Source organism: Rhinolophus sinicus, linkage group LG04, assembly GCF_036562045.2.
Source record: "Rhinolophus sinicus isolate RSC01 linkage group LG04, ASM3656204v1, whole genome shotgun sequence".
Classification (NCBI taxonomy): Eukaryota; Metazoa; Chordata; class Mammalia; order Chiroptera; family Rhinolophidae; genus Rhinolophus; species Rhinolophus sinicus.
In genome coordinates, this window is record NC_133754.1 from 152,859,580 (window position 1) to 152,887,382 (window position 27,803).

A 27,803-nucleotide genomic window follows, 5' to 3' on the forward strand; every position below is an offset into this window, starting at 1 on the left:
TGGCAACCGAAACATAAAAAAGGGGAAAGTAAAGACCTGAACCGGAATATGGGAATGGAGAAAGCGTGCTGAAGATAATGGAATACTCTAAATATCAAACTTTCGGTAAACTTAACGGTAACCCCTCAAAAAAAATCCAGAACTGAAATACATACTGTAATAAAAGAAGAAACAGAAGGAAACATCATAGAATACCACCACACAGAAATAATAGACAACAACAAAAAGGCAAAGAAACAATGGAGACACAGCCTTACCAGAAAACTAAAGATAGAATGACAGGAAATCCTCACATATCAATAATCACCCTAAATGTAAATGGACTGAACTCACCAATAAAAAGGCACAGAGTAACAGACTGGATCAAAAAAACTAAACCCAACCATATGCTGTCTCCAAGAGACACATCTCAGCTACAAGGACAAGCATAGACTCAAAGTGAAAGGGTGGAAATTGACACGCCAAGCAAATGGTACCCAGAGAAAATCAGGTGTAGCCATAATACCACCAGATGATACAGACTTCAGAGTGAAAAAGATAACAAGAGACAAAGATGGACATTTCATAATGGTAAAGGGGACTATACAACAAGAAGACATAACAGTCATCAATACTTATGCCCCCAATCAGGGAGCACCGAAATATACCAAGCAACTACTAACAGAACTAAAGGGAGAAATTGACCAAAACACAATTATACTAGGGAACCTAAATATACCATTGACAGCTATGGATAGATCATCTAAACAGAACACCAATAAGGAAATATTGGCTTTAAATGACACATTAGACCAAATGGACATAATCGACATTTACAGAGCCTTTCATCCCAGACACCAGATTATATGTTCTTCTCTAGTAGTGCACATGGAACATTCTCAAGGATAGACCATATGTTGGGACACACAACTAGCCTCAGCAAATTTAAGAAGATTGAAATCATACCAAGCATATTCTCTGATCACAATGCTTTGAAATTGTACATCAATTGCAAAAAGAAAGCAAGGAAAATGAGAAATATGTGGAGATTAAATAACATGCTACAAAAGAATGACTGGGTCAAAAAGAAATAAAAGGAGAGATCAAAAGATACATAGACAAATGAGAATGAGAGTACGACATATCAAAATGTTTGGGGTACAGCAGAAGTGGTACTAAGGGGGAAGATTATATCATTATAGGCCTTTCTCAAGAAACAAGAAAAATCCCAAGTAAAGTATCTAACATAACATCTTGGAGCAGTAGAAAAAAATGAACAAATGAAGCCCAAAGTCAGCAGAAGAACTGTAATAATAAAAACTAGAGGAGAATTAAATGAAACAGAGAACAAAAAGACAATAGAAAAAATTAATGCAAAGATCTAACTCTTTGAAAAGATTAATGAAATTGACAAACCTCTGGCTAGATTCACTAAGGAAAAAAAGAAAAGATTCAAACAAAATCAGAAATGAAAGAGAAGTTATGACAGACACCACAGAACTACAAAGGACTATACAAGAACACTATGAAAGACTATATGCCACCAAATTCAGTAACAGAAGAAATGGACAAGTTCTTAGAACTATATAACCATCCTAGGCTGAATCACGAAGAACTGAAAAATCTAAATGGACCAATCAACAGTAAGAAAATTGAAATAATAATCCAAAACCTCCCATAAAGCAAAAATCCAGAACCAGATGGCTTCACCAGTAAATTCTACCAAACATTCATACCAAAGATTTAATACCTGTCCTTCTCAAACTCTCCCCAAAAATTAAAGAGGCAATACTTCCTAACTCATTTTATGAGGCCAACAATACCCTGATATCCAAACCTGGCAAGGATAATACAAAGGAAGAAAACTAGATCAATATCTCTGATTAATACAGATGCAAAAATACTAAACAAAATACTAGCAAATCAAACACAGCAATAAATTAACACTTTGCCCAAGAAGACATACAAACAGCCAACAGATATATGAAAAAAATGCTCACCTTCACGAGCTATTAGGGAGATAAAAATCAAAACCACAGTGAGATACCACTCAAATAATAACAAGTGTTGGAGATGCTGTGGAGAAAAAGAAACCCCCATACTGTTGTTGTGAATGTAAATTGGCATAGCTGCTATGGAAAACAGTATGGAGGGTCCTCAAAAAATTAAGAATTACCGTATGACCCAGCAATCCATCTCCTGGGTATCTACCCAAAAACTCTGAAGACATTTATCTGTAAAGCTATATGTATTCCGATGTTCACTGAAGCATTATGTACAGCGGCCACAACATGGAAACAACCACAGTGTCCTTCGAGAGATGATTGGATAAAGAAGATGTGGTATAAAAACACAATGGAATACTGCTCTGCTGTTAAGAAAAGATGAAATACTGCCGTTTGCAACAATATAGATGGATCTTGAGATTATTATGCTAAGTGAAATAAATCAGAAAAAGTCGAGAACCATATGATTTCACTCATATGTGGGATATAAAACTGAAAGCAACATAGGAACAAGACAAACTCAGACACAGACAACAGTTTAGTGGTTTCTAGAGGGTAAGAGGTGAGGGGGGATGGTAGAAGAGGGTAAAGGGGGTCAAATACATGCTGATGGAAGGAGAACTAACTCTGGGTGATGAACACACAATGTGATACATAGATGATATACTATAGAAATGTACGTTTGAAACCTATGTACTTTTACTAACCATTGTCACCCCAATAAATTTTTAAAAAAAGAAAAAAAATGGGCAAGGACTTGAAAACATTTCTCCAAAGAAGATACACAAACAGCCAATTAGCACACGAAAAGATGTTCAACATCACTAATCATTAGGGAAATGCAAATCAAAACTACAATGAGATACCATCTCATACCCATTAGGATAGGTACTGTAAAAAAAAAACCCACAAACAAACAACAACAGAAAACAAGTGCTGGCAAGGATGTGGAGAAACCGAAACCCTTGTAACACAGTTGGTGGAAATGTAAAATGGTACAGCCACTGTGTAAAAGTATGGAGATTTCTCAAAAATTAAAAATAGAATTACCATACAACTCAGAAATTCCACTTCTGGTTATATTCCCAAAAGAACTGCAAGGAGGGTCTCAAAGAAATATGTGTACACCCACGTTCACAGCAGCATTATTCATAAGAACTATAACATGTAAGCAACCCAAGTATCCATTGACAAATGGATAAGCAAAATGTGGTCTACATACACACAATGAAATATTATTCAGCCTTAAAAAGGAAGGAAACTCTGCAATATGCTGTAACATGGATGAAACTTGAGGACATTATGCTAAGTGAAGTAAGTCACTCACAAAAAGGCAAATACTGTATGATTCTACTTATATGAGGTACTTAGGGTAGTCAATGTGAGAGACAAAAAGTGGAAAGGTGGTTGTCAGAGGCTGAGGAGGAGTAGATGGGGAACTATTTTTTAATAGGTATAGATTTTCAGTTTTACAAGATGAAAGAGTTATGGGGCTGAATGGTGTGAGCTGCACAACCACGTGAATGTACTTAATACTACTGAACTATACACTTAAAAATGGTTAAGATGGTAAATTTTATGTTATATGTATTTCACCACGATAAAAAAGGAAAAATGGATCGTAGATTTTTAAAAACAACTAAAACTATAGAGTTTCTAGAATAAATCATTGTGGCCTTGGGTTAGGCAAAAAGTTATTACATGAGGGGTGGGAGATGAGGGTAAGGGGGATCAAATATATGGTGATGGAAGGAGAACTGACTCTGGGTGGTGAACACACAATGGGATTTATAGATGATGTAATACAGAATTATACACCTGAAAGCTATGTAATTTTACTAACAATTGTCACCCCAGTAAATTAAGAGAAGTTATTAAATGAGTAACAAAAGCACGAGCCATAAAAGAAAAATATGGATAAACGATTTCATCAAAATTAAAAACTCTTGTGTTTCACAAGACACCATTAAGAAATAAAAAGACAAGTAACAGCCCAGGAGAGAATATTTGCAAACCATGTATTTGATGGAGTACCTGTATCTAGAATGTATCTACAAAACAATAATAAGACAACATGCTTAAAAATGGGTAGAAGATATGAATAGACATTTTACCAAAACAGATGTAAAAATGGCTTACATGAAAAGATGTTCTCAATTGCTAGCCATTAGGGAAATGCAAATAAAAACAATGAAATACACTACATATCCACTAGTATGGTTATAATCATAACGAGAAAATGTCAAGTGTTGACAAGGATTGTCAAGTGTCAAATGGAATCCTCATCTGCTGGTGGGAATGGTAAGTGGTACAACCACTTTGGAAAACAGCTGGACAGACTCTTAAAAAGTTACACATAAATTACCCTTTAACCCAGCAATTTCACTTCTAAGTATACACCTAAGAGAAATGAAAACATATCCACACAAAGGATGTATCAAATGTTCATAGCAAATGTCCATTAACTAGTGAATAAATAACATTTATATAATGGAATGCTATTCAGCAATAAAGTAAGATGAACTACTGGCACATGCCGTAACATGGATCAAGTTCAAAAATATTACGCTAAGTGAAAGAAGTCAGATACGAAAGAATACATATTGCATGAGTCCAGTCAGATTATCAGAAAAGGCAAACTATAAAGATACAAAGTAGACCAGTGATTGCAAGGGGTTGGGAGTAGAAACTGACTATAATTGGATATAGGGAACTTTTGGGGAAGACAGAAATGTTCTAAATCTAGATGATGGGTATGGTTGCACAGTTCTTTAAATTTACTAAATTACTGAATTATATACTTAATGATGGGTAAATTTTATAGTATATAAATTATAATTCAATAAAGCTGTTTTTTTAAAGGATTCCCATGATCCCACTATTTTACTTAAAAACTAGAATATTACCTATACCTTGTACCCTCCAAAGATTTAACTGTTAACACAAATTTAGTGTTTATCATTTCCATCTTTTATTGTTTAATAGCTATATCATTAAATAATATATTTTCATTTTGCTTGTGTTACTTTTCATTATGAAAAATTTCACCCATAGACTCTACACTTAGACTTGACATCTAACTTTAACAATTTTTAAGGTTTTCCTTAACAGTTTATCCCACCCTGTTGTTTAGATATTTTATAGTATAGACATCATGACACTTCATCTCAAAATTATTTCGCATGCAGCTATAAAATAAATTTTCAAATTTAACCATAGTATCACACCTAACAAAAATATCACATCTGAGTATCATCTTATACCTAGTTCATATTTAAATTTCTTCAGTTGTATCAAAATGTCTTTTGTTAATAATCTAACTAGGATCCAAACATTACACTGGTCATCTCTTAAATCTCTTTAATCCAGAACATCCCTTCCCCATGCTCCACCCTTTTCTCCTCCATAATACTTTCTTGCTGAAGAGAATATGCCAGTTGTCCTACAAAATATCCATCTTCTACATTAACCTGATTGCTTCCTTTAGGTATCATTTAACTTGTACTTCTAATTCCTGTATTTCCTGTAAAATGGAAACCAGTTCTTGATTTATATATAGTTTAAACATTTTTAGGAAGACTATTTAGTTTTGCTTGATTTAAAGTTTTATAAAATTGGTATTACTCTGAGGTAGTCTTCTGAGACTTGTTTTTCACTCAACATTCTCTTTTGGATGCCTAGAGCTATAAATTCATTTTCACTACTGTATAAACCATTGTGATTATACTAAAATGTATCCATTCTACTGAAGATTAACATTTAAATTTTTCCAAGTTTTCTTGGGGGGAAAGGTTAGGCTATTCCGCATTCATAAAAACATTCTTGTACATGGCTCTCAGAACACATGTCCAAGTTTCTCTAGTGCATGTATACCTACAAGTGGACTGCTAAAATTATATAAGGGGTCAGCAAACCATGGCCCAGAATAAGACTTCCCTTTTTTATAAATAAAGCTTTACTGGAACACAGCCATGCTTTTATACGATAGCTGCTGTTATACTACAGTGGCAGAGTTCAGTTAGTTGTGACAGAGATTGGATGTGACCCCAAAGCCTAAAATATTTGCGACCTGGCCCTTTACACCAAAGTTTACTTACTCCTGGGTTACAATGTATATTCGGTTTCATAAGAACACCAGACTTATGCAAAATATTGTACTAATTTACATTCCCACCACTGTAAACTGTTCCATAACTCCACTGATGTATAACTTCTGGGTATTTTCAAACGTCCTAATTTTGGCCTACTTGGTGGTCGGAAGAAAGGGGCACTTCTCCGATAATAACCAAGTTGGACTTTTTTGGTATTCATATTTCCCTGTTTTGTAAAATGTCGGATGTCTCTATTTATTTTTTATTTGTTTTTTGCTATCCTATGAGACAATAAGAAAACAAGACAACCATCTCTTTTTTAACCACCTGATACGAGTTCTTTCTGTGTCTGAATACTAATCCTCTATCAGTTCTGCTTTGAAATTTGTCCCTTGTCTTTTTACATTCTTTTTGGTATTTTTGTAGAAAATAAGTTATTCATTTTGAATAACATCTAAGTTTTCAACCTTTCTTTTATAGTGCTTTTCCTACCCCTCAGTCAGGAATATATTCTCTATTTTCTTGTTCTAAGGGTTATACAATTTGTCTTTCACATGTAAGTATTTAATCTATGTGGAGTAGCCTTTAATGCATGACGAAAGGTAGAGATCCAATTTGATTTTTTCCTAATATGACTAACAACTGTCCTTTGCTATTCCACATATAAGACATTACTATGTTAGAGTAATGAACACATTATGTAATGAACACAGGAATAAACTGACCAGTAGAACACAGAAGAGAGCTCAACAGACCCATGCATATATGGAATCTTGATAAATGACAGATAATGCATTAAATGTTAGATGCACTTTAAGTTTTCAGTTTGAAAACTAAATTGTGATTTTGATTGGGATTGCACTGATTTCACAAATTAATTTGAGGAAACGTGACCTCCTATGATAAGTCTTCCAATCCATGAACAAGGTATATTTCTCCATGTAAGTCTTTACTATCTTTCAATAAAGTTTTATAATTTTCCCAATTAGGTCTTACACATCATTTATCTGATTTATAGCTAGGTATTATTATAATTTATTATTTAAAAAGCATTGTGCTTTTAATTACATTATCTGCTGTTACTGGCATATGGAAATATAAATAAGTATTGAAATTGTTTTGTCATTTAAAGTTTAGGATAAGAAACTAAGGCTAGCATCATAGAAAACCTTTTGTCAGCCTCCTTACCAGGAATGCAAAAATAACTTTCCTTATTTCATAAACTCCTACACCTCCACAAGTGTAAAAAGGTACAGCCACTTTGGAAAACTCTTTAGTAATTCTTATGCTTAAAGGTACATTTAGATAACAATTTCATTCTTGGGTTTCTACCTAAGAGAAATTAAACATATCTGTTCATAAAAGGACTTGTACACAAATATTTATAGTAGCATTATTCACAATAACCAAAAGTGGAAATAATCCACATGTCCAACAGATGAATATGTAAATAAAATTAAGTACAATGGAACACTATTAGCAACAAAAAGAAATGAAGTATTGATACATACATGCTACAATATGGGTATATTTAAAAAACATCATGCTAAGTATAAGAAGTCACAATATATCACATATTGTATGATTCCGTGTACAAAAAGTCCAGAACATGCAAATGTATAGAGACAGAATATAGATTAGTGGTTGCCTAGGCCAGGGGTGAGGAGCAGGGCAGAAGGGGTATGAGGAGTGACTGATAATGGGCATGAGGTTTCTTTTGGGGATGACGAGAATATTCTAAAATTAGATTATGGTAATGACTGCACAACTCTGTAAATATACTAAAATCCACTCTATTGCATATTTAAAAATGGGTAACTTTTATAGTATGTAAATTAAACCTCAATAAAGTTGTTTTCTCAAATGTTATAGCAGCCTTATTCATAATGGTCAAAAATAGAAACCAAATGTATATAAATAGAATAAACGAACACATTGTGATATAGCCACACCATGGAATACAATTTAGCAATGAAATGGGAAAAACTACTAATACACAACATGAATGAACCTTCAAACATTTTGATGAGGGAAAGTACCAGACCAAAGAATAACATACTGCAGGCTTCATTTTAAACAAAGACTCTAATCTAGGATGACAGAGATCACAACAGTGGCTTCCTATGGGGGGGGAGGGGGGAGGGGAGGGCATGACTGGGATGAGGCAGAAGGGAACCTTCCGGTGTGATGGAAATGTTCTTTACCTTGATAGGGATACAGGTCACATAAGTACATGCATGTGTCAAACCTCATCAAACTGCACACTTAAGACTTGTGCATTCTATTGTGTATAAATTATACTCCAATTAAAGAAGAAAAAACTAGCTCCCCACTGAGCACCTATTTCCTAACATATCATTTATACAGTAAAATGACAAATATGAATGCTTTGATCAAGAATTCCTTTCATATTTCTAAGGGTTCCAAGTCACCTCCTAGAAGAATAGCCTCCCAGCTTTAGTTTCAAGATACCTTGCTATAAAGTGACATGCAAACCTCAGAATGCTCCATCTATATGTGCTATTTCTCTTTTACCACACTTGGATGCTTTGAACTTATTCCAAGAGGAAATCTAAATAATGATTCTTTAAATGAGCGATTATATTGAAGATGACATAATATGTAGAGTAAGCCTACTTTCTCCTCTTCCCTAGGGTAGACCTTAATGGATTCAACTCTTGAACATCTCTTAAATCAATTATTTAAGCCCTTATTATGCAATTAGTACATTACTAATGGGCTATTCTCATAGAACTCACAATCTACTGAGAAGAACAAAAACTAACAAATATAATAACAAACACAATTATTAAGCACTCTTTTTTATATGTCAGGATGGCAAATACCTGTAAAGCATGCAGCCACTGCTTCCTCTTTTATAAATGGTAAACAATTAATTGATACTGACACTTTTTCTTGCTAAGTAAGTTGCAGTCTCAGAATTCTTAATGCAGAGCTCCACGAAGGCCCTAACAATGTTCTTGAACTGGCAAAGGAAATAAAACCTATGTACCTCTATTATATGCTGTAAAAATATACAGAAGAAGCAGACCAAAAAAGGCTAGAGAAGGTTTTAGCGAGAAGCTAGAACATTCATTCATTCATCAAGCAACATTCATTTATATTACCTACTATGTGACAGGAATTAGAACTACTGGGGAAACTAAATCAACACGATATGGTCCCATACTTCCAAGAACTCAAATTCCAGTGAAAAAGCAAAACAATGATAAAACAGGTGTTGAAAGCTATAAAGTATACACAGAGTATTCTGGGCATCTAAATAGATCATAATCAGGGAAAGCTTCCAGGAAAAAGTGACTCTTTGACCAAGTTCTGAAGCAGTTATGCAAATAAAAAAAGATGGAAGAGGAGTGACATCACCAAGATAGCAACACAGGCCATTCCTAACTTCGCTCCCCCTCACAAGACACCAACTGAGACTTGGAAGAGAAACGAAGAGTCCTAAAGTTATACAAACGCCTCGATCCAGTCAATTATGAGGCCAGCTCTCTCCCTATTCTTCCATGGTTTGGATACAGGAACCAAATAAATGTCTCTTTTTGCTTATGCTGGATTGAGTTGGGCTTCTGTTATTTACAACCAAAGAGAGCTAACAAATAACAATAAATATGAATAAGAAAGGGCATGGGAACAAAAGTGAGTTCAACATGTTCTGAGGAGCATGGTAATAGGTTGAACTGCTTAGGTAAAACCAGATTTTAGGTGAAATTATTTTTTTAGGTGAGATTTTTAAAAGCTAGGTAGAATTTTTTGCTTTGAAGATTTAATGGTCTATTATTGCTATTTTCCTGTGTTTTAGCAGCATTAACTATAGGGTCCATTTCTTTTAGTAGATAATATTTATTTCAATCACACACTGATCATCTATCGTAATTTCAGAAAACAGATTCCATCTTACTTTTCAGCTAATATGACTAGGACCTGAAATGAATAATTTATCCAAGTTCATATATCTAAGATAGACATGTTGGAAGCATAGTGCAATAAAAAGGAAATAGGCTGTGGAGCCAGATAGGACTGAGTTTGTTCCCCAGCTCCCTCTCTCACCCAGTGCTTTTTACTTTTAATATAATTTTTTAATAGGTAGTAACTAGACATGATAGAAAATTTAAGTTTATATTGTGACAAGTGAGTCTTTCTCCTTTCCTTCTTCCAGTAAACCCTCCTTCCCACCCTTTGTCAATCACTGTTACAACTTCTTGGGTACTCTTTTAGAGATAGTCTATTCAAGCATATTCAAGACTTGACCTTTTAGACTTCAAGATACATGACGATCACTAAAATTTTAAATGGTACTAGAAGGACTGCAGTTGAAGAGGACAGATAAAAGTGGGACTAAAGAGAAAGGAGTAGCTATGACATACTCTACCCAGCAGAATTAACATTTAAAAAGGCAACATATTAAAATTAAAAACAAACAAAACAACTTTAAGGATCAAATAATGTTCCTTATAAGGCATGATTAATTGAGGTTTTAAGAAGTATGTACAAGCACCTACTCATTCTACTTTATTATTCATTCTACTGTCTAAAATTATTTTGGGATGTTCTCTAGTGAAGGGTAGGGGACTGGTCGCAGCCAACATATCTTGGACACTTAATGAAGAAAAATAGTTTCCATCCTCTATTCCGGTAGTGTCATTTTATTCTAATTGTTTCAGGGTCAGAGAGATTACAAAGAATTGGGATTGGAAAAAAAGTACTGAGATTAATAACCCATAATCATGAATTATATGATGAATGGAGAAAGAAAGAAGGGGAATGATGAGATTAACCTGAGACAAGTTTAACTAGCAGTTAGAGGAATATACAGGCAATTCAAGTATTTATTCCTCGTCACCCAGCAATAAAGTAAAAAATATTTTCCCTTTTGAATTTTATCAGTAAGTACCTGATTTAAGAGGGGATGGGTGGGATGTATAATGTTCTCTCAACAGAGGTTGGGAATTTTAAGAGCACCCATGGAAAAAAAAAATCTCTCGGCATAAGTAACATATTAAAGATGGGAAGAATTAACTCAATTACTGAGCATATAAACATAACAAACACTAGTACATTTTTAGGAGTAGAAAACATCTATTTTAGAGTTGAAATTTCTTATCAGACTTCTTTTTGAAACTCTCTGAAAAAATGTTTATCTAAATTCCTAGAGCAATGGCATAATCATTACAACATTTAAATATTCAGGTCCCAGAAAGTGAGGAATACCTCTAATGAAAATGAAATGTAAGTTTGATACGCTTTTAGTAAGTGTCAAGGATAATATGAATTTCATTTTCTTTTGATAAATTTCTTAAAATAGTTCTGTAGAAAATAAATTATAATTACATTACATTTACAAATGCAGAAAATGTCTTAATCATTAGGATTATTCAAAATGAATTTTATTATATATCAAGTTATTTAATAATAGAAAACAATCAGAACACAGTTATAGCACTATAATGAAAGACAAAATATACGCTATATAACATACGAGTACCTATGCACGTTTAAACACAACTCAGGCTGAATATGCATATTACATAGATGAGATCGTGGTAAGTCTGCTTTTTTTTTCTTCTTTCAAATCAGGAAAAAAGCATGGAACAACATATAAAAATTATTTTTCCCCTCCACTAACAGTTGGGGGCAATTTCTTAGGAATAGGGTGTACCATTTGTATCTACTTTTTCATTCACATAAAGCTAACTTCCAATTAAATCAATGGATTTAAAAAAACTGGACCCAATCCAAAAGTATGTTTTCCACTTTCAAACATAAAATTAATAATCAGTCTCTATTTGTGGTTATTTAAATTTTAATGTAAGAAATGGCAACAGTGGTTTGTAAATAACTTAAAGAATTTCTAGCATCTGTTGTAACAACAAATCAATTCTGTATTTGTACGAATAGTTAAGAACTATATTATCAATATAATCACAGTTAGTTAGATATTGTTTTCGTATAGATGAATTTCATTTCCCTGACTTGTCAGTAAATGCCTCAAACAACAACAAAAATGGTCAAAAACCACATATGTATTCTAAAGTGAAACAAAGGGCCATCTGACCATTTTTTAAAAGATCAATTTTTTTTTACCGGAATTACTGACAAGAATTACATACATAATAGAATAACTAAGAAACTTTCAAATTATTACCTAAAGAAGTAAAAAGAACTCTAAAATTTTATTAGTGCTGTCTTCTATATTAAAATATATTTTATAGTAGTCTCATTTCCAAATTCTAAAAGGTTTGTAGAGCCGTTATGGAGTCTTTAAAAAAAAAAAGTAACTGATAACACTAGGAAGTTATATGTAGCTGCACTACCCTCTAATGGTGAACAGTAAGAAAAATATGTGATCAGGTTCATTTTATCCACGGGTATGAACTACATAATCACATCTTACCTTACAATTTCTATGATTCCAAAATATCTTGAAACATGGTTTCAGGGTGTTTTTAACAAAGATTAAAATAGAGACTATTTCCCTAAAATTTTAACTTACATGTGATAGGTAACCTCTTGGTTCCATACACGTACAAATTAGGATGCTAAAGCCAAATGATACTATATTTCATACAAATAATCATATCTTATTCTACCATAATGTATTTTATATCCTTATAATTGCCAGATATATGACTGAGTTCACTCATGAGACACCTATGTGCTGTCCTTTAAATGGCTGTGTCTCAAAAAAGACTTACTGCTAAACATTAAAGTACTATTGTTAAAATCAAATGTTTTCTAGAATGAAGGTGGTTACAACACTTACCTCTGTCTTTTTACTAATGTGATCTGTAAATAAAAAAAAATGGTGACACTTCATTGGAGGAAATTAACAAAATATTTTAATATGTAAAAAATATTTAAATAAAGTAATGGAAAAGAATTTCAAAATTATAATAAGAGCTTCAGAAGTCATTTGGGGTTTGTCTAGGAGTCATCAGATTTACTTTTCTAGGGATAAGATATTAAAATTCAGTATATAACTATTAATTTGTTCAGCTTAGGGGCTAGGTCTTGTATCCTAGTAAATGCCACCCATACCAAAGTGTATTATTAAATTTTAAATATTTGAATTGCCTATCATTTAAGTTTTTGGTTTCATATAATTTGGGGGAGGGTGTACAAGTTTTTGGGGGAGGATCTTGAGGATGTACAAATACGTCTAAAATCAAATCAGAGGGAACTATGACTGCAAAAACTATACTAATTACACCTTTGTGGAATAAAATAAAAAGTAGACTAGCAATTTGTGTCCTTTAAAGTTATTAGCTAGTGTTTTTATTTTAAAAATATACATCATAGTGAGTTGATAATACTATGACAAAAATTAAAAATTGATGTATATTTATAAAATGAACATAAAAAAGAAGGCATAACAAATACATCTAGATTAAACAAATCATTGCTTTAGTAACAGCACAGCATTTGTGGAAAGGGAATAGGAATGAAGAAAAGAAATAAGGGAATCCACACAGATACAAGGTTGAAACTAAAGTACAAATAGGGAGCAAGTGTTCTTATTTCAATTGGAAATGATCAGGATATCTAATATTTAATAATGCTTCCTGTGGACAGCAGAAATTTTCCATTTTCAGGGACTAATAATTTAATAGAAGAGCTGTCTTATGACTGAGAATCTAAAAGCTAGACCAGGTCTCTAAAGCAACCATTGATCAGAATAGAGTCCATAAACACAGTAAATGTCAAAATCACAAGATCAAATTATCAAATCCCGGTAGTTTACATGGTTATTCTTCTAGCATGTTCTCCTTAGCATCCAGTGTATGCCAGGAAGGATCACAACTGTGCTAATTCTGTCTTGTAATAGTTGTATAATTTCACCTTAACAGTATCAAATCGGATGTCTTTCTCAATCCATCTAATAAACTTACATAATACTTAATAAATCAAACATATAGAAAATAAATTAAGGAGTTTTTAAAAAGCATTCTTTTCGTGTTTCTTAGTTTTTAATGAAATATTTCTTATATAAAATCTTCCTTACTAAAATTGGACATTTTAAAATACGTCTGTTGTTTTAACCCTAAAACAACTTAATCAGAAAAAAGGTTGTAAGAAAAACTTTGCTGATCATTAACGAAAGCAATATAATCCTTGAATTTTATTCCTAATTTCACAGATAGGCTTGTTTCTGAAAACAGTAAAGTAGGGTTTTGGGTCTGGGGTTTTTTGGGGTTTTTTTGTTAGATTATTGCTACGGTATTACGAATCCTCACAGAACAAATGCCCAATGTATTAAGGCTAAATTCACATGAATCAAACAGTCTGCACTTTCAATGAACAAACAGCTGTTCATTTGGTCAACAACTATACTGACAGGTCTAAGCACAACGCTGTTTGAAAATATTTTCTGTGACTATGCTGTCTAATACGGAAGCTACTAGTCACATGTGGCTACTGAGTACTTGAAATGTGCCTAATGCAACTAAGGATTTTTTATTTTAGTTCATTTTAATTAATTTTTATTTAAGTTGCCACACATGAATAGTAGCTACCATGTAACACAGTACAGAGCTAGGGTTTTCATCATTATCACAAATAATGTACTTTGTGGTCTGCTTCAAAAGTTTGGTGGATGGTATTATATAATTTCCTTCTATTTTGTCTATTTGATTAAAAAAATACAAATGCTATTATAAAGAGTTTTCTGGTAATAAATCTCATTCTAAAAATTTGTATTTTAACTTTCTAAGATGTAGTTCCAGGTAACTTAGGTTTACCAACAATAAATGAAACCTGAAGATAATACTATTCCTCGTCTAGTTTAAGCCAAATCACTTTATGTATGAGGACAATAATATGTTGCATGACTTAAAAGCTACAAATGTCAATTTTTATTTTCAGTGAGTTTTAGAAAAGGGACAAATTCAGAAATACAAAAAGATAAATTGCAGTTTAATGGGGTTTTTAATGATTGATTTTAAATTACTTTAACCTCTAAATTGTTTATTTCCAAACAGGTTTACATACTAAGTAGCACATTAACAAAGCATTTTTCACTTATTTTCAAAATTAGAAAGTATATAAAGACAGAATAGTTTCTCCAAAACTACTTTTTACTAACCGATTTCATACCTGTATTACCTTCAGATTGAAAATCTTTTAGTGATACTGTGAGAGGTTTGTCTTTTCCCTGATGATTCTTTCTTTTATCTTTTTTATTCATCACCTTTGACTGAGTTGAAGCATTTTCAGCATTTTCATACTCCTGAAAAGAATTACCAACCATCATTAAGCTTAGTTACACTAGTAAAATCAACTCACCAACAGGTAATACGTTTATTAAAGCTTTCTTTTCAAAGATAAAAGGCAAATGAAAATATAGTAACTTAGGGTAGCCAAACTGTATAAAAGGATACCTGTTTATTTATATACTCAATCTCTTGCTTCTTAAGCATTAAAATAAAAACAAAAAGCTAGTTGCCCCTCCTAGTTGCCACCTTCTGGGACCAAACTTAAAACAATAATCTACAGTCAATTTGCTTTCTCACCTCCCCCCACCCAGCCCTGAAATCTAGCTTCTGTTGTTCTCTGACACTAAAATTAAGGTCAACCTCCATTTAAATGCCAAATCTGAGACATTTTTTCAAGCATATCTTGGTTTTCTCAATACTCTTGACTACACGTGAGTAGCCTTTACTGGTTTTCTTTTCCCAATTCTGTTCTTAAAAATGTAGCTGCTGTTCACCATTATTCCATTCTAATCTATTCTTATGCTTTATACCCATTGTTCTTCAAACTAAAGTTTAAAGTTCTACCCATCCAATGATGATTTCTATATGTACAGACAATTCAACTGAATGTTCAATAAACATCTCTAATTCTCCAGTAAGGATTGATCCTGTAATAAATACCTTGTTTAATGCCACCATCATCTACACAACTGTCTAGGCCAGAAGTCTCAGTCATCCTTGCCTATTCTTCCTACATACTTTATATCCAAATTAGTCACTAGATCTTGTTGAGTTTATCTCCTAAAGCTCTCTTAAAACTATTCTCTTTGTACATTCTGTCATTTTCCCTATCTTCTTTTACTTGACACTGCAACACCCTCTAATTTTAGCCCCTCAATCAATCTTCTACACTGCTACAGCATGAGTTTCTAAAATGAAAACCTGAAATCAGTCTGAAAGTTTAAAATATTCAATAAGTTCTCCGCCAATAGATGTATAACCCAATTTCCTTAGCCTGGTACACAAGGTTCTTTATATCCTATTCTTCTGGCAGTACCTCCAGCAACTGCATCTCCCTAAATTATAGTTTTTCAAATATGCTATACTCTTACACATGTAAATATCTTCTATACTTGCCATTCCTCCCAAGAATGCCAACTTCCCTCTTACCTACCCTGTGCACTTCTAATACATCTAGTAAGATCCTCTTTTAAGAATCCCTAACCCTAACCTATCCCCCTCAAAGGTACAGAAAATCCTTCTGAATTCCCACTGCAGTGGGAACATACATCTCTCAATACCATATACTATAATTATACGTACATCTCTCTACAGGGGCTGGGACCATGTCTTTATCTTTGTATTGTGTGTCTAGCATATTTTGGCTAGTCAAAAAATTATTTGGTGAATGAGTGATAGAACAGAATAGAAAATGCCACCCCAACCTTTAGTTATTATAAAAATCCTTAAGCTAAATTAATTGTAGTTTTTTTAATTGAAATAATTGTCTTAAAGCTCAATGACTATATCATTGTAATCACATCAAACTCGCCATTGCATATAAAAGGAGTTCCTCCATTCTCTGAGAGTCATTATTGTCTGATAAAACCAAAGCTTTTGGGTACTAGGCCTATGACTGTGCCAAGAAAACTGGCTGGAAGCATGATATTGTAGCAACACTATCTATTCTACTTCTCCTCTAAAGATAATTAAAATCTCCTCTAATGATTCTAGCTTTAGAATCTAGACATATATCTAACAATAAAAAATCATTATATAACAATATTCAGTTTGACAAGTTTTATCTTCAAATTGAGCAAGGCTTTTCCAGTGTAACCTGAAAGTCCAGCAAATGATTAAGTCATAGTAAAGCCAGCTGTACCAATTTTTGTAATTATCAGCTTTGTGTCTAAACAGAAGTTAACAACAGGATTAAAGTTATCCTGGATTTTTCAGGATTACAGGAATAGAAATGGAAAATGAAACTAACACATATAGGGTACAAAGTCCACTTTACTGGATATTTTTATCCTTTTCCCTTGAGCTATGAATTAATAGCAAAATCATCTATTGTGCATTTTTATTTCTCTCTTTCCTTTATCTTGAATGAAAGAGCTGGTGTACAATGATAATCTAAGGGCCCCCAAGTATGAACAGAGGCCATTTATGATCAACCACTGAATAATCACAAGTTGAATAAATTTTATGGACCAAAAAAAATTCCCAATATATGTAAAGGATTAAAATATTAAATAATAGGAATATAAATGCTCAACTTAAATATAGAAAGTGGAAACCAAAACTACTTTTTACTTAAATGTTTCTACAGTTACAAGCTGTAGAATGCATTTCAGCACACAGCCCAATATCACATCTTAGTGACAAATGCTGAGTTCATAAGTCCAAATTATCAGAAATGTCCTTTCATTTACTTGTAGTGTATCGATAGCAGAGGGTCTTTTAATGGGTATCTCTGTCCTCATAGTTACTTACATTTTTCCAATCTACTTATTTTCTATATTCACCTAAACTTAGTTAAGATAAATCATGTACTGTTAATTAAATTTCCTCTCTTCCCTTCATGTTGCGGGTAAGAAACTTTTTAACTAAACATTCCAAATCATCAGACAAAGCTTGGTACACATTTCTGTTATTTCTCAAAATCTGAGAAGGAATTTTATTACACTTTTTTATAATAAAGAATTTTTAAGACAAACTTTAAAGAACTTTTATACAAAATTCAGGAAGGTTGATCCTAACTTTTGACCAGTTAAACCTAATACAGCTAAATCAATTAATGTATAAATACCTTTCTGTGTTCTTCATATTCTAGTTTACTTAGCAACAATGCCTTCTCAAGATCTGCTTCAAACATTTCAGATGTCAGCTAAAAAAGAAAAGTTTCACAATAAACATATGATAGCATTATACCACACTAGCAAAATAACCATGACAAATATAGGAAAACAAAACAAATACATTAAAAAACAATCTGGGTTCTCCAAAGTTATCTATCCATGCCAAAGTAGGGAACCCTGTATTTTATAGAAGATACCAAAGCAAAAACTTCCAATTTGAGATTTCTATTTCCCCATTCATTGTCAATAATTTGCTGTACATCACATAATCCTTTTATTTTAATACAAAATATCTTACAAAGAAATTGACACTGTAATGGCAATCTCATCTTATCTTCTTATAATCTAGCTTCTACCACCTTCCAATCAAATAACTCTCCAAGAATTAGTTTTCCTACTTGCCAAACAGAATTGCTACAGTAGTTGGATGGGACTTGGAATAATCCAGCACTGAGGATAAGGAATATCTGAAGCTGAATATAGGACAATTGCAATATGACAAGAGTAAACAGCCTGGATTTGTGTGCATGTATCTGTCAACCTATGTGTACTGGATAACGAAAGCATAAATTTAGTGGACATCTCTTGCTTTTGTCTGTCCAGAATCCCTTCTTTTATTCCTTTGAATAACTATATTTCATTCCAATGTCCTATTATTCCATCAGTACAGCCAAGCACATACTCCCCTATACCACCCACCACATCCACACAGACATCCAAGCTACCACTACCAACAAATTAGAAAATATTAACAATTATTTCCTTTGAAAGCATCTCATCTAATTCTAAACCATGACAACAAAAAGAGGGCAAAAAGATTAACTTTATCAGAGAAAAAAAATTAATCTAATTCAGAGAAAAATAAGATGAGAATTAAGGGTACATAGCACAAGAAAATCTGGTTAAATCCAGAGTAAATTGTACATACTTTTTCTATGAAATAACTGCAAAGAACTGCATAATTCACTTAATACAAGCTAGTAATAATCAGGAAAAAGTAAAAATTCACCTTTTAAATAATTTATTACATAAAAGGATATTCAAAAAACAATAGTTATACAATTAAAAGAATCAGATTCATGTTAGTGTTACACAAAAAATAAAATTGACATCAATTTCTCCACCTAAACTCAAAGCAAACTGAGCAAAAATTATTTCACTATAATTAAAGCATAGTAGTCATTCCAACATAGAAAAAGTAACAAAACTAAGTTTACTCTAAACAAACATGATTCAATTTAACACTAAAATTTTTAATCAATATTAACGACACTTTGTATTTATGGAAAGGGCATTTATTTCCAATATGTCAGAAATTTTCTGACTAGTATTTCAAAAATAAGTTAGTGGACAGGAGAATAGTAAGGAAGTTGGGAGACTTGCAAAATGTTATTATTCTTTTCCATATTAATTCAAAGACATTAGGGTAACTGATTCTAATAGCATAATAAGAACCGAATGAAATGGAACTTTTGAAGTTAAAAACATGGCTCTTCAGCATTTGATTCTAAATGTAGCAGTTTAGAGCTTAAATTACCTTTTAATTATAAACACAAACTAGTAAACAAGAAAATACAAGTAGGCAAAAATTATTTAAATTTCAACTTAAATCTTTGAAAACTAGAAGAAATCTTCCAAAAATGTCAATGTACGATCAATCAACCAATAAGGACTTACAGAGAACCTTTTTGTGCTTTGCCTGTAGGGCTTTAAAGCAGCAGCATAAATTTGGCTTTTGCCTTTAAAAAATTTCTACTCCAGTTGGGAACAGAAGACTAGTACATATGTATGAAGTACAGAAAATGGAGTACTGCATTAAAAGTGCTACAAAGTTGAGCGAAAAAAGTTAAACAACAAATAGAAAAGAAACTAATTTAAGTTGGTCCTTAGAGGATAGATATACATAATTTGAGTAGACAGAAAAAGGAAAAGAAGACTTTCAGGAGGAAAGAGCCATGTGAACAAAGGTATATTAACAATGGATATACTATCAGGCATCAAGGAAAGAGATGCCTGATAAAAGGTGAATTCTATACTACAAATGTAGGAAAAACACAGGCTTTGGGAGATCATGTAAGTGGGTAATTTAAATTCCTATTCCACCCATCTAGCTGTGACCTTGGGAAAGTTATGTAACTTGTGAATCTGTTTATTGATATATAAAAAGGAAGTAGAAATATCAACCTCGTAGGATATTTTGAAGATTTAAAGCTATAATATATGTAAAGTATCTAGCACAGCACCTGAGTGGCACAAGAGTTTCACACAGATTAGAATCCCCCTCCTCTATGTTGGAGACTAGTAGAAAATAATATTGTTCAGGTAGGGCAGAATTAGGTTCCAGATCCTCCCTAAAAATTAGGGATTCAGGGCAGAAGAAAAAGGAATGCTGATAAAAGTAATTTTAAAGAAATAAACTGGATATTAGAAGAATGAGAACTTAGAATCAATATGTCTGGCTAAACCAGAGTAATTTCAGTCTAGAGGAACCTGGACCAGAACATAATAGTGCAGAAAATATGAAGGCTGTATCTTAGAAAAGAATGACCAAGTTTTTGGAACTGACTAAATATGAAGTGTGAAACAATGAATCCAAGATAGGATTTGTGACTCTCGTTAATGGGGGAATGGTAGCACAAGATTAAAACATAAGGAAAGGGAATGAAAACATGATTCCAGATTCTTTAAACACATCTTACAGAATTAATCATAAGACTATTGCAAATATAGGTATCAATCTAATTAATCATAGCATATATAGGTAGAACTGGAGAGGGGGAAAAAAGGGCTGGGCCTGAAAGACAGGCAGGCACCAGGTAAGAAAATGCAAATAAAATCATGATTTTTAATAAGTGTCTTATATTTAAATTTGCAAATTGAGAATTCCTAATCATTTGCTTTGTATTTATGGGAGGAGGAGGAGGACGAGAGGAGGAAGAGGAGAAAGAGGAGGAAAAGGAAGAAAAAGAGGAAATAGTAGGCACTAAAGTGCCTACAGGATTGAAGAAGATACTTAACATGTGCCCAATATGAAGTACTTCAGATTCCCCTCTTCTTCTTGGCTTCCTTCATTGCCTCCTACTCCCCATCTAATGTTTTCTACTGAAACAAACCTATAGCTCAAGGGTTTATGATCAGATAAGAGTATTAAGAACCAATGAAAAATGCGAACGACAGTAAATATTTTGGAACTACATTTTTAAAAATCTGTCAGCCTAAGTACCATAATAATTTTAACCCATTTTAAATCCAAGCAAAACAATTTCTACATGAAGCATTACTCTTCATTTCTCACAGGCATCATGGGAACAGGGTTATTGTAAACCAACACGGAAGACCATTCTGAAAACATCTAACATTTGAAGCCAACTGTTTAGCCACAATAGTAGTAGTGCCTTGTGGTACTAACTCAGTGATTTTCAAAGTGTGGACCACATATCTTTCAGGAATTTGGAAAGCAGAATTACCTTCCCAGAAATCTTCTAACAGTCTTATTGAACATTATGATTTTAAAGGCTGTCAGTGTTCTACAAAAATTGTATCTATATGTTCACACTAATTATCAGGTTCAGTTCATCTCAGCTAAGGAATCTTCAAGTCTTTGGAGTACTGTTTACATTTATTAACTCTGCATTTCTGTTGTGTGTTTTATTGTATCTCCAAGTAATAAACATGGTTCAATGATTCACTGAAGGACTACATGCTGTAATGAAAATCGTATAAATAATGCAACTTATAAAGACAACGTAAATTTAAAAATAAACAGGACTAATACAGTTAATATAGAATATAAAACTGTATGTGTCATAAGAGCAATGTCATGTAAGCAACTAAAAGGAAAATTACAAATAGAAAATTAAGACAGTGAATATCTGAAATTTTGATTTATTGAGTTGTCAACCTATTTCTAGCAGACCAGTGGCCTGAAGACATAGTGTTTTTTTTTGTTTCACTTTCAAAGCATAATGACCTGTTATGAGTCTTTCCAGAACAAGTACCAAGTAGTAATGCTTTCCAGAACAAAAGTGATGAATTTTGTTGCTAAAGAAAGAGCCAAAAAACACAGAGGATTTATTTGAATTTGCACTCCTTTTAGGTAAACCAAGTTCAAGTCCAACTATTGCAAAAGGACTTCTTATACCAAGGGACTAGATATTAATTACAAATATCATGCTCACAAACAAACAAAACAGAACAAGCTATTGATAAAATGCCTTCATCAAATGGACTGGAAAACATAATGTGAAAGAACAATTACTACTATGCACATACTTGCAGATATTTTACTTTACAGCTAGACAAAATCAGTGATGTATGGAGTTTGAATCAATGCAATAGTAAGAAGAAATACACAATAAAATTTGATCACTGAAAACACATGAGAAAAGATTTTTCTAAAAAAAAAAAAGGATTTTTCTATTAAGTTAATTATTTTGAGCCATGATGTAGACTTAAAAATAAGGAACACTGGAACCATTAAAATCAATGTATCATAAATAAAAGATGTTATATCTGAATAACATCTACACAGAGATTTATTCCCATGCAACAGGTGTTAGTGAATAATATGTGTCTTGATCTTGATTCAATATTAAAAGAAACAATAAAAATTATTAATACAATCAAATCAAAGCCATGGCCTATTTATCTTGTTTTTACTATTTACCTTTACTGAGATATAATTAAAACATTTTATATGTCACATATCACATAAAATTCACCCATTTCAAGTGTGAAACCTATACCTCCTTTTGATGTACACATCTCTGCAAAGAAATAGGGAATGTAAAACTATCTTTCCATACTAAAGCATGCTGGGATAGAAACAAGTTTATAAAATGAAAAATAAAGATAAAAACATTTCTTTAAGTCATAAATAATCCAGTTAAGATCATCTCTACAATTTCCAACAGCTTTGGTAGCATACCTCAGCAAAACATACAATATTGTGAATAGTCTGAACCTATCTTTTCAGGGGCAATATATCATAATTTGTAATGTTAAGGAAAATACTACAATTAAGATCAAAATGTGGTTCAGACAGTTTGTCCCAATTGGTTTTTGTCTTTTAATGGGTAACTGCAATTATTTACATTTATTTATAAAACAGACTATTATCCTTTTTTATATCCTTTTTAAACCTTGTTTCAAAGGCTTCCTTGCAATTTCCTATGCTTTATAATTTTTGCTATATGGGCCATATTTTTATTTTTTTATTCAAGTGATTTAAAACTCACAGAATGAAAACTCTTGTATATAAGCAGTTCTCTTTAAATTTAAAAAGCACACTTGGAACTAATTATATTTTGTTATCAATACAAAAAATATTTAAACACCTTTTGACTCCTCTGACCTATGCCTTCCTATTTTTAAATTCATAAACAGGGATTTCATTTTAGACAAATTCTTCAAGTGAACTATGTTCTCTTTATTTTTATCTATCTATCTCTCTATCATCTATCTACCTATTTTTGGTGTAAACCAAGACTTTAATTGCTCCTTTAGTAAGGACTCCAGTCTCTGAAGTGACTGCATCCCATGAGAGGTTCTGCCCATATATGTATAAACAGACAACCAAGTCTCCCAATCTCAGTGACCTATTTTTCATGACTGTGATAGTCCCTTTGAGTCAACTTGGGACTAGAAATAAATCTGTATGGTTCTGTCATTTCCTGGTATTTATTTCCTGATTATCGAAACTAAGGCAAGCTCTAAAATTTCTAGGAGACTGTGTGTCATTTTTCCTTAGCACAGGTATTTATAGATTTAAAGCAGTTTTATGAGAAAAATATTTTATGAACTCCTGTTTCTTAAAAAAAGAAAATTAAGTATAGTTGATAGACAATATTATATTAGTTGTATTAATTTCAGGATACAGCTATGTTCTCTTTAATGACCACGTTTATAGTTAATTCTATATTGAACTAGCTTCAATGCTCACCACTGGTGGGTGTTTCCCCATTGCTGTGCTCTTTATTTCGATTTGCCTTTTAATTGGCAGGAGCACACCTCTGAAAAATTTGCAGAAAGGATAATGGTGGTATGCTTTCTCAGCATTAGCATGTCTGAGAATGTATTTCTTTAGCAGTCACACAAATTACATTTTGGCCAGATATAATTCTTGGTCTTAACATTTCAATTCTGGCACTTAAACCACCCAGCTTGTTTTTCATCCTTAATATTAAGGCAACCTGTTTTCTCTCATGCATATATTTATACCAATTTCCTTGTTTCTCAGTCTTCAAATAACTTTTTAAAAGATTTTAAAAGTCTTAAAAAAAACCGCTTCAGTTCTTTCAAGCTCAGATTCAAGTCTTTAGCTTAAGGAAAATTTTTATCAACATTATCTTTAATGATTCCCTGTTCTACTTACGGCAGGAACACTGATTATGCCTCTGTTGGATTTCAGTTCTGTGTTCCAACCTGTCATGTCAATTTTATTGGCAAAATTTATCTCAAATTTTCCTTTACACAACTGACTCAATTGTCTTCAGTGTATATATATACTGTTCTTTAGTCCCTCTAATAAAGTTTCTAATTCTATTATGATTTTACTTCCCCAATTTTTTACTTCACCCATTCCTTTCAATTTCTGTCTCTTAGCCACTTTTTTCATCTCAATCTCAGTCTATTATTTCACCTTGTTACATAACATTACTATACCCTTCACTTTTACAAAATGTTCTAGACCCTTAGTTTTTATTAAAGAAAAAAATAGGTGCTATCTAAAATCAACTTCTGTTCCATACAGCAAATCTTTTTCAAAGTGTGCTTTCACTTTGGACACTAAATACAAAGTTCTTTTCCTTTTACATGATAGAAACTTTTCTTCAGTTCACATGAGATCAACTAAGATCTAGTGTTTGTTCATAAAGTAGGTGGAGTGGATGGTTCTTTTACTATGTGGTTGCTGTTTAATGCCAGCTCTCAGATTTTATGCTAGGGCTTAGCTGATGTAAATTTACATTATCGCTGTGGTGATTTAGGAATAGTAAACTTTTAGCATAATTCATCTCTTGTGTTTGAACTACACAGCCACATAACAGGCAAAATATCTATGAGTATATCCAGCCTTTTGTCTGACTTAGCCTATATTATCTCGTATTTCTCGTAGTGATGTTTCCCAATTGTGTCAGAAAGAACATCCACCATAATTGTGTGCTTTCTGCCTAGTATAGTCACTGCCTGGTCCCTATTTAAAATCTATTACTCCACACAGTAAAGTAGATTCCAGGTGGTATACTGTCCATCTGTTCTTGTATAGGGTCAGGGCCAAGTTGACTATTTCTTTTCCATAATTACCAAATCATTTTGATATCAATCAGTGGGGGCAGGAAAAAGGGCAATCAAATATCTGTGCCTGAGTTCCTGTATTACATGGAATTTATTTTAGTGCAAATTTGAGTAGCTTTTCCTCATTAATTTTCCAGTGGGCCATTGTCTTCCAATTGTCTTTTCATTCTCTCTGGTGAAGACACTGGTAAAGTCTATTACTGTTTAAACAAGTAGATCATTACATTTATATTTGTAAACCAGAAAAATTCTGTGAAAGAGGAAAAAAGGAATCAAATAAAATCCCTAGAATAATACAAAATTGTTTATCCAGTATACCAGTGCCTGGAAATACCTTTTGAACAGCTCTAGAGTAATAACTGTTTTTGGTCAGCTCTAGAGTAATAACTTTTGTAATGATGAACCTGAAGCACTACAAAATCCTTTAAAACATGCTATAATTTATATAGTTTATGTTAAGAGCATAGTTTAATCTAACTCTTTTTCAACTAGTAACCCAAGATGGTTACCAAATGGGAGGGGAGTCAGAGGGCTGAGTGAAAAAGATGAAGGGGTTAAGAAGTACAAATTGGTAGTTACAAAATAGACACGGGCATCTAAAGTACAGAACATAGAATATAGTCAATAATACTGTAATAACTATGTATGGTACCAGGTGGGTACTAGTCAGTGGGATCACTCTGCAAATTATATAAATGTTTAACCACTACACTGTACACCTGAAACTAATATAAAATAATACTGAATGTCAACTGTAATTGAAAAATAGAAAAATAAAAAATAAAAAGACAAAACTGGTAACACAAGCATGATAGATATAGCCACTCTATATTAAGCCAAACACCTACTAGAAGCAATACCTATTCCCAATAAATCAAATGACAGTTTAACAGATAAACAAGTAACTGTTCATTTCCCATACATATAGCACTTCTACTAGAGTACATTCCAGGTTTAGTATGATATTTTCTTGGACACTAAACACAAAAAAGAAATTGGCTTTAATAAGTTATTTATTTGATTTGGTTATTAATGATATTTAACAGTGACATAGAAAAACAAAATATCATGTAAATAGGTAAAGAAATAAACAAATGCATAAACCAGTTTACATTAAGGTTGAAAAGGAAAGGTTTCCCCTCAAAGTCTTTCCCTTTTAAGCAAAACTGTCACTGGGCACCACAAGTGTAATTTTTTTTACTGGAAATAATTTAATCCTGTTGTTCTACTTTCCCTATCTCTCTCCTTATTTGTAAAAAGGTAGACAAATCAAAAACTCAAATAACTTTGAAGTTTCAAAACTAACAAAAATAAATGTTTGTCAATCTGCTTTTACAGTAGATTAAAAGCAGAATCTCTTATTAAAAGCAGCAAACACATGTGAATTAATCCAATACTAAAAGCTTCTGAGAACAGTGGTGTCATAGATTCAGATGTACACCATCTTAAAAATGCATACATTCAGTGAAAACCAAAGCAAAAGAATTTGATTTACTTAGCTGTACCTGTTCATCTCTTTGTCTCCATTCTTGCCAATTTTCTTCTCGTGAATCCTTCTGTACTGGGTTTGGTAACGAAAGCTCATGCTGGGCGTTACAAATGGCATGGGAGGATTTCTGGGGGATTTTCTTAAAAGCAAGATTCCTGAGCTATAAAACAATCAAAGAATATATTATATTCAGTTTACCAATCCTGAGATAACAATTTTTTGAAAGTTAAGAAATCAACAATACTTTTACACTTGTAAATACTATTCCAAAGTTGCTATTTACATTTTTTGTAATCTCTGTAGAATATTAATTTCACCAGCATTTAAGATAATGTTGGTGGATTTCTAGATGAAATGATTAGTAAGTGTAAATGGATTGTACTCTATTATACCATATCATTTTAATGATTGTGTTTTACTAAAGGGAAGAAGCTTATAGGAGTAGAAAACAGGATAACAAGTGTGCTATTAAAATGTAAAACAATAGGGTTCAAAAAGATTAAAACTGAATAGCTTACAAATTTAAAAGTTTAAACAGTGAGAGAAGATAGCTTATGCAATTCTAGTAACTACTTTGCGTGAGTCCTTAAAAATACAGGGGCTAATCCACAAACTAACATAATGAACTAAAACTGTACTGACCAAACCACTTCCCAACAATAAGCAGAATCTATCTGAGACACAAAAATTGAAACAAGAGAGAAAAATATTGAGGAGCTGTTATGGGCTGAATTGTATTCCCCCAAAAGACATTCTGCAGCCCTAACCCTCAGTGTCTATGAAGGTGACCTTATTTGGAAATAGGGTCTTCGCAGATATAATCAAGTTAAGATGAGGTCATACAGAATTAGGGTGGGCCCTAATCCAATACAACT

At 32.6% G+C, this 27,803-nt stretch overlaps 1 protein-coding gene across 5 annotated transcripts in view; it reads right to left on the reverse strand.

Annotated features, from left to right (window-relative positions):
- The window catches only part of GKAP1 (G kinase anchoring protein 1), a 63,439-nt gene that overhangs the window by 25,404 nt on the left and 10,232 nt on the right, over window positions 1-27,803 (reverse strand). For 3 of the 5 annotated variants that reach the window (XM_019750112.2, XM_019750116.2, XM_019750115.2), the window contains exons 4-7: window positions 26,945-27,088; window positions 18,098-18,175; window positions 15,191-15,323; window positions 12,861-12,883 (exon numbers count right to left, since the gene is read on the reverse strand). In XM_019750112.2, the coding sequence (XP_019605671.1) occupies window positions 12,861-12,883; window positions 15,191-15,323; window positions 18,098-18,175; window positions 26,945-27,088 (378 nt within the window). The remainder of the gene's footprint in view (window positions 1-12,860; window positions 12,884-15,190; window positions 15,324-18,097; window positions 18,176-26,944; window positions 27,089-27,803) is intronic. The other 2 variants (XM_019750114.2, XM_019750117.2) reach the window with 1 other exon arrangement.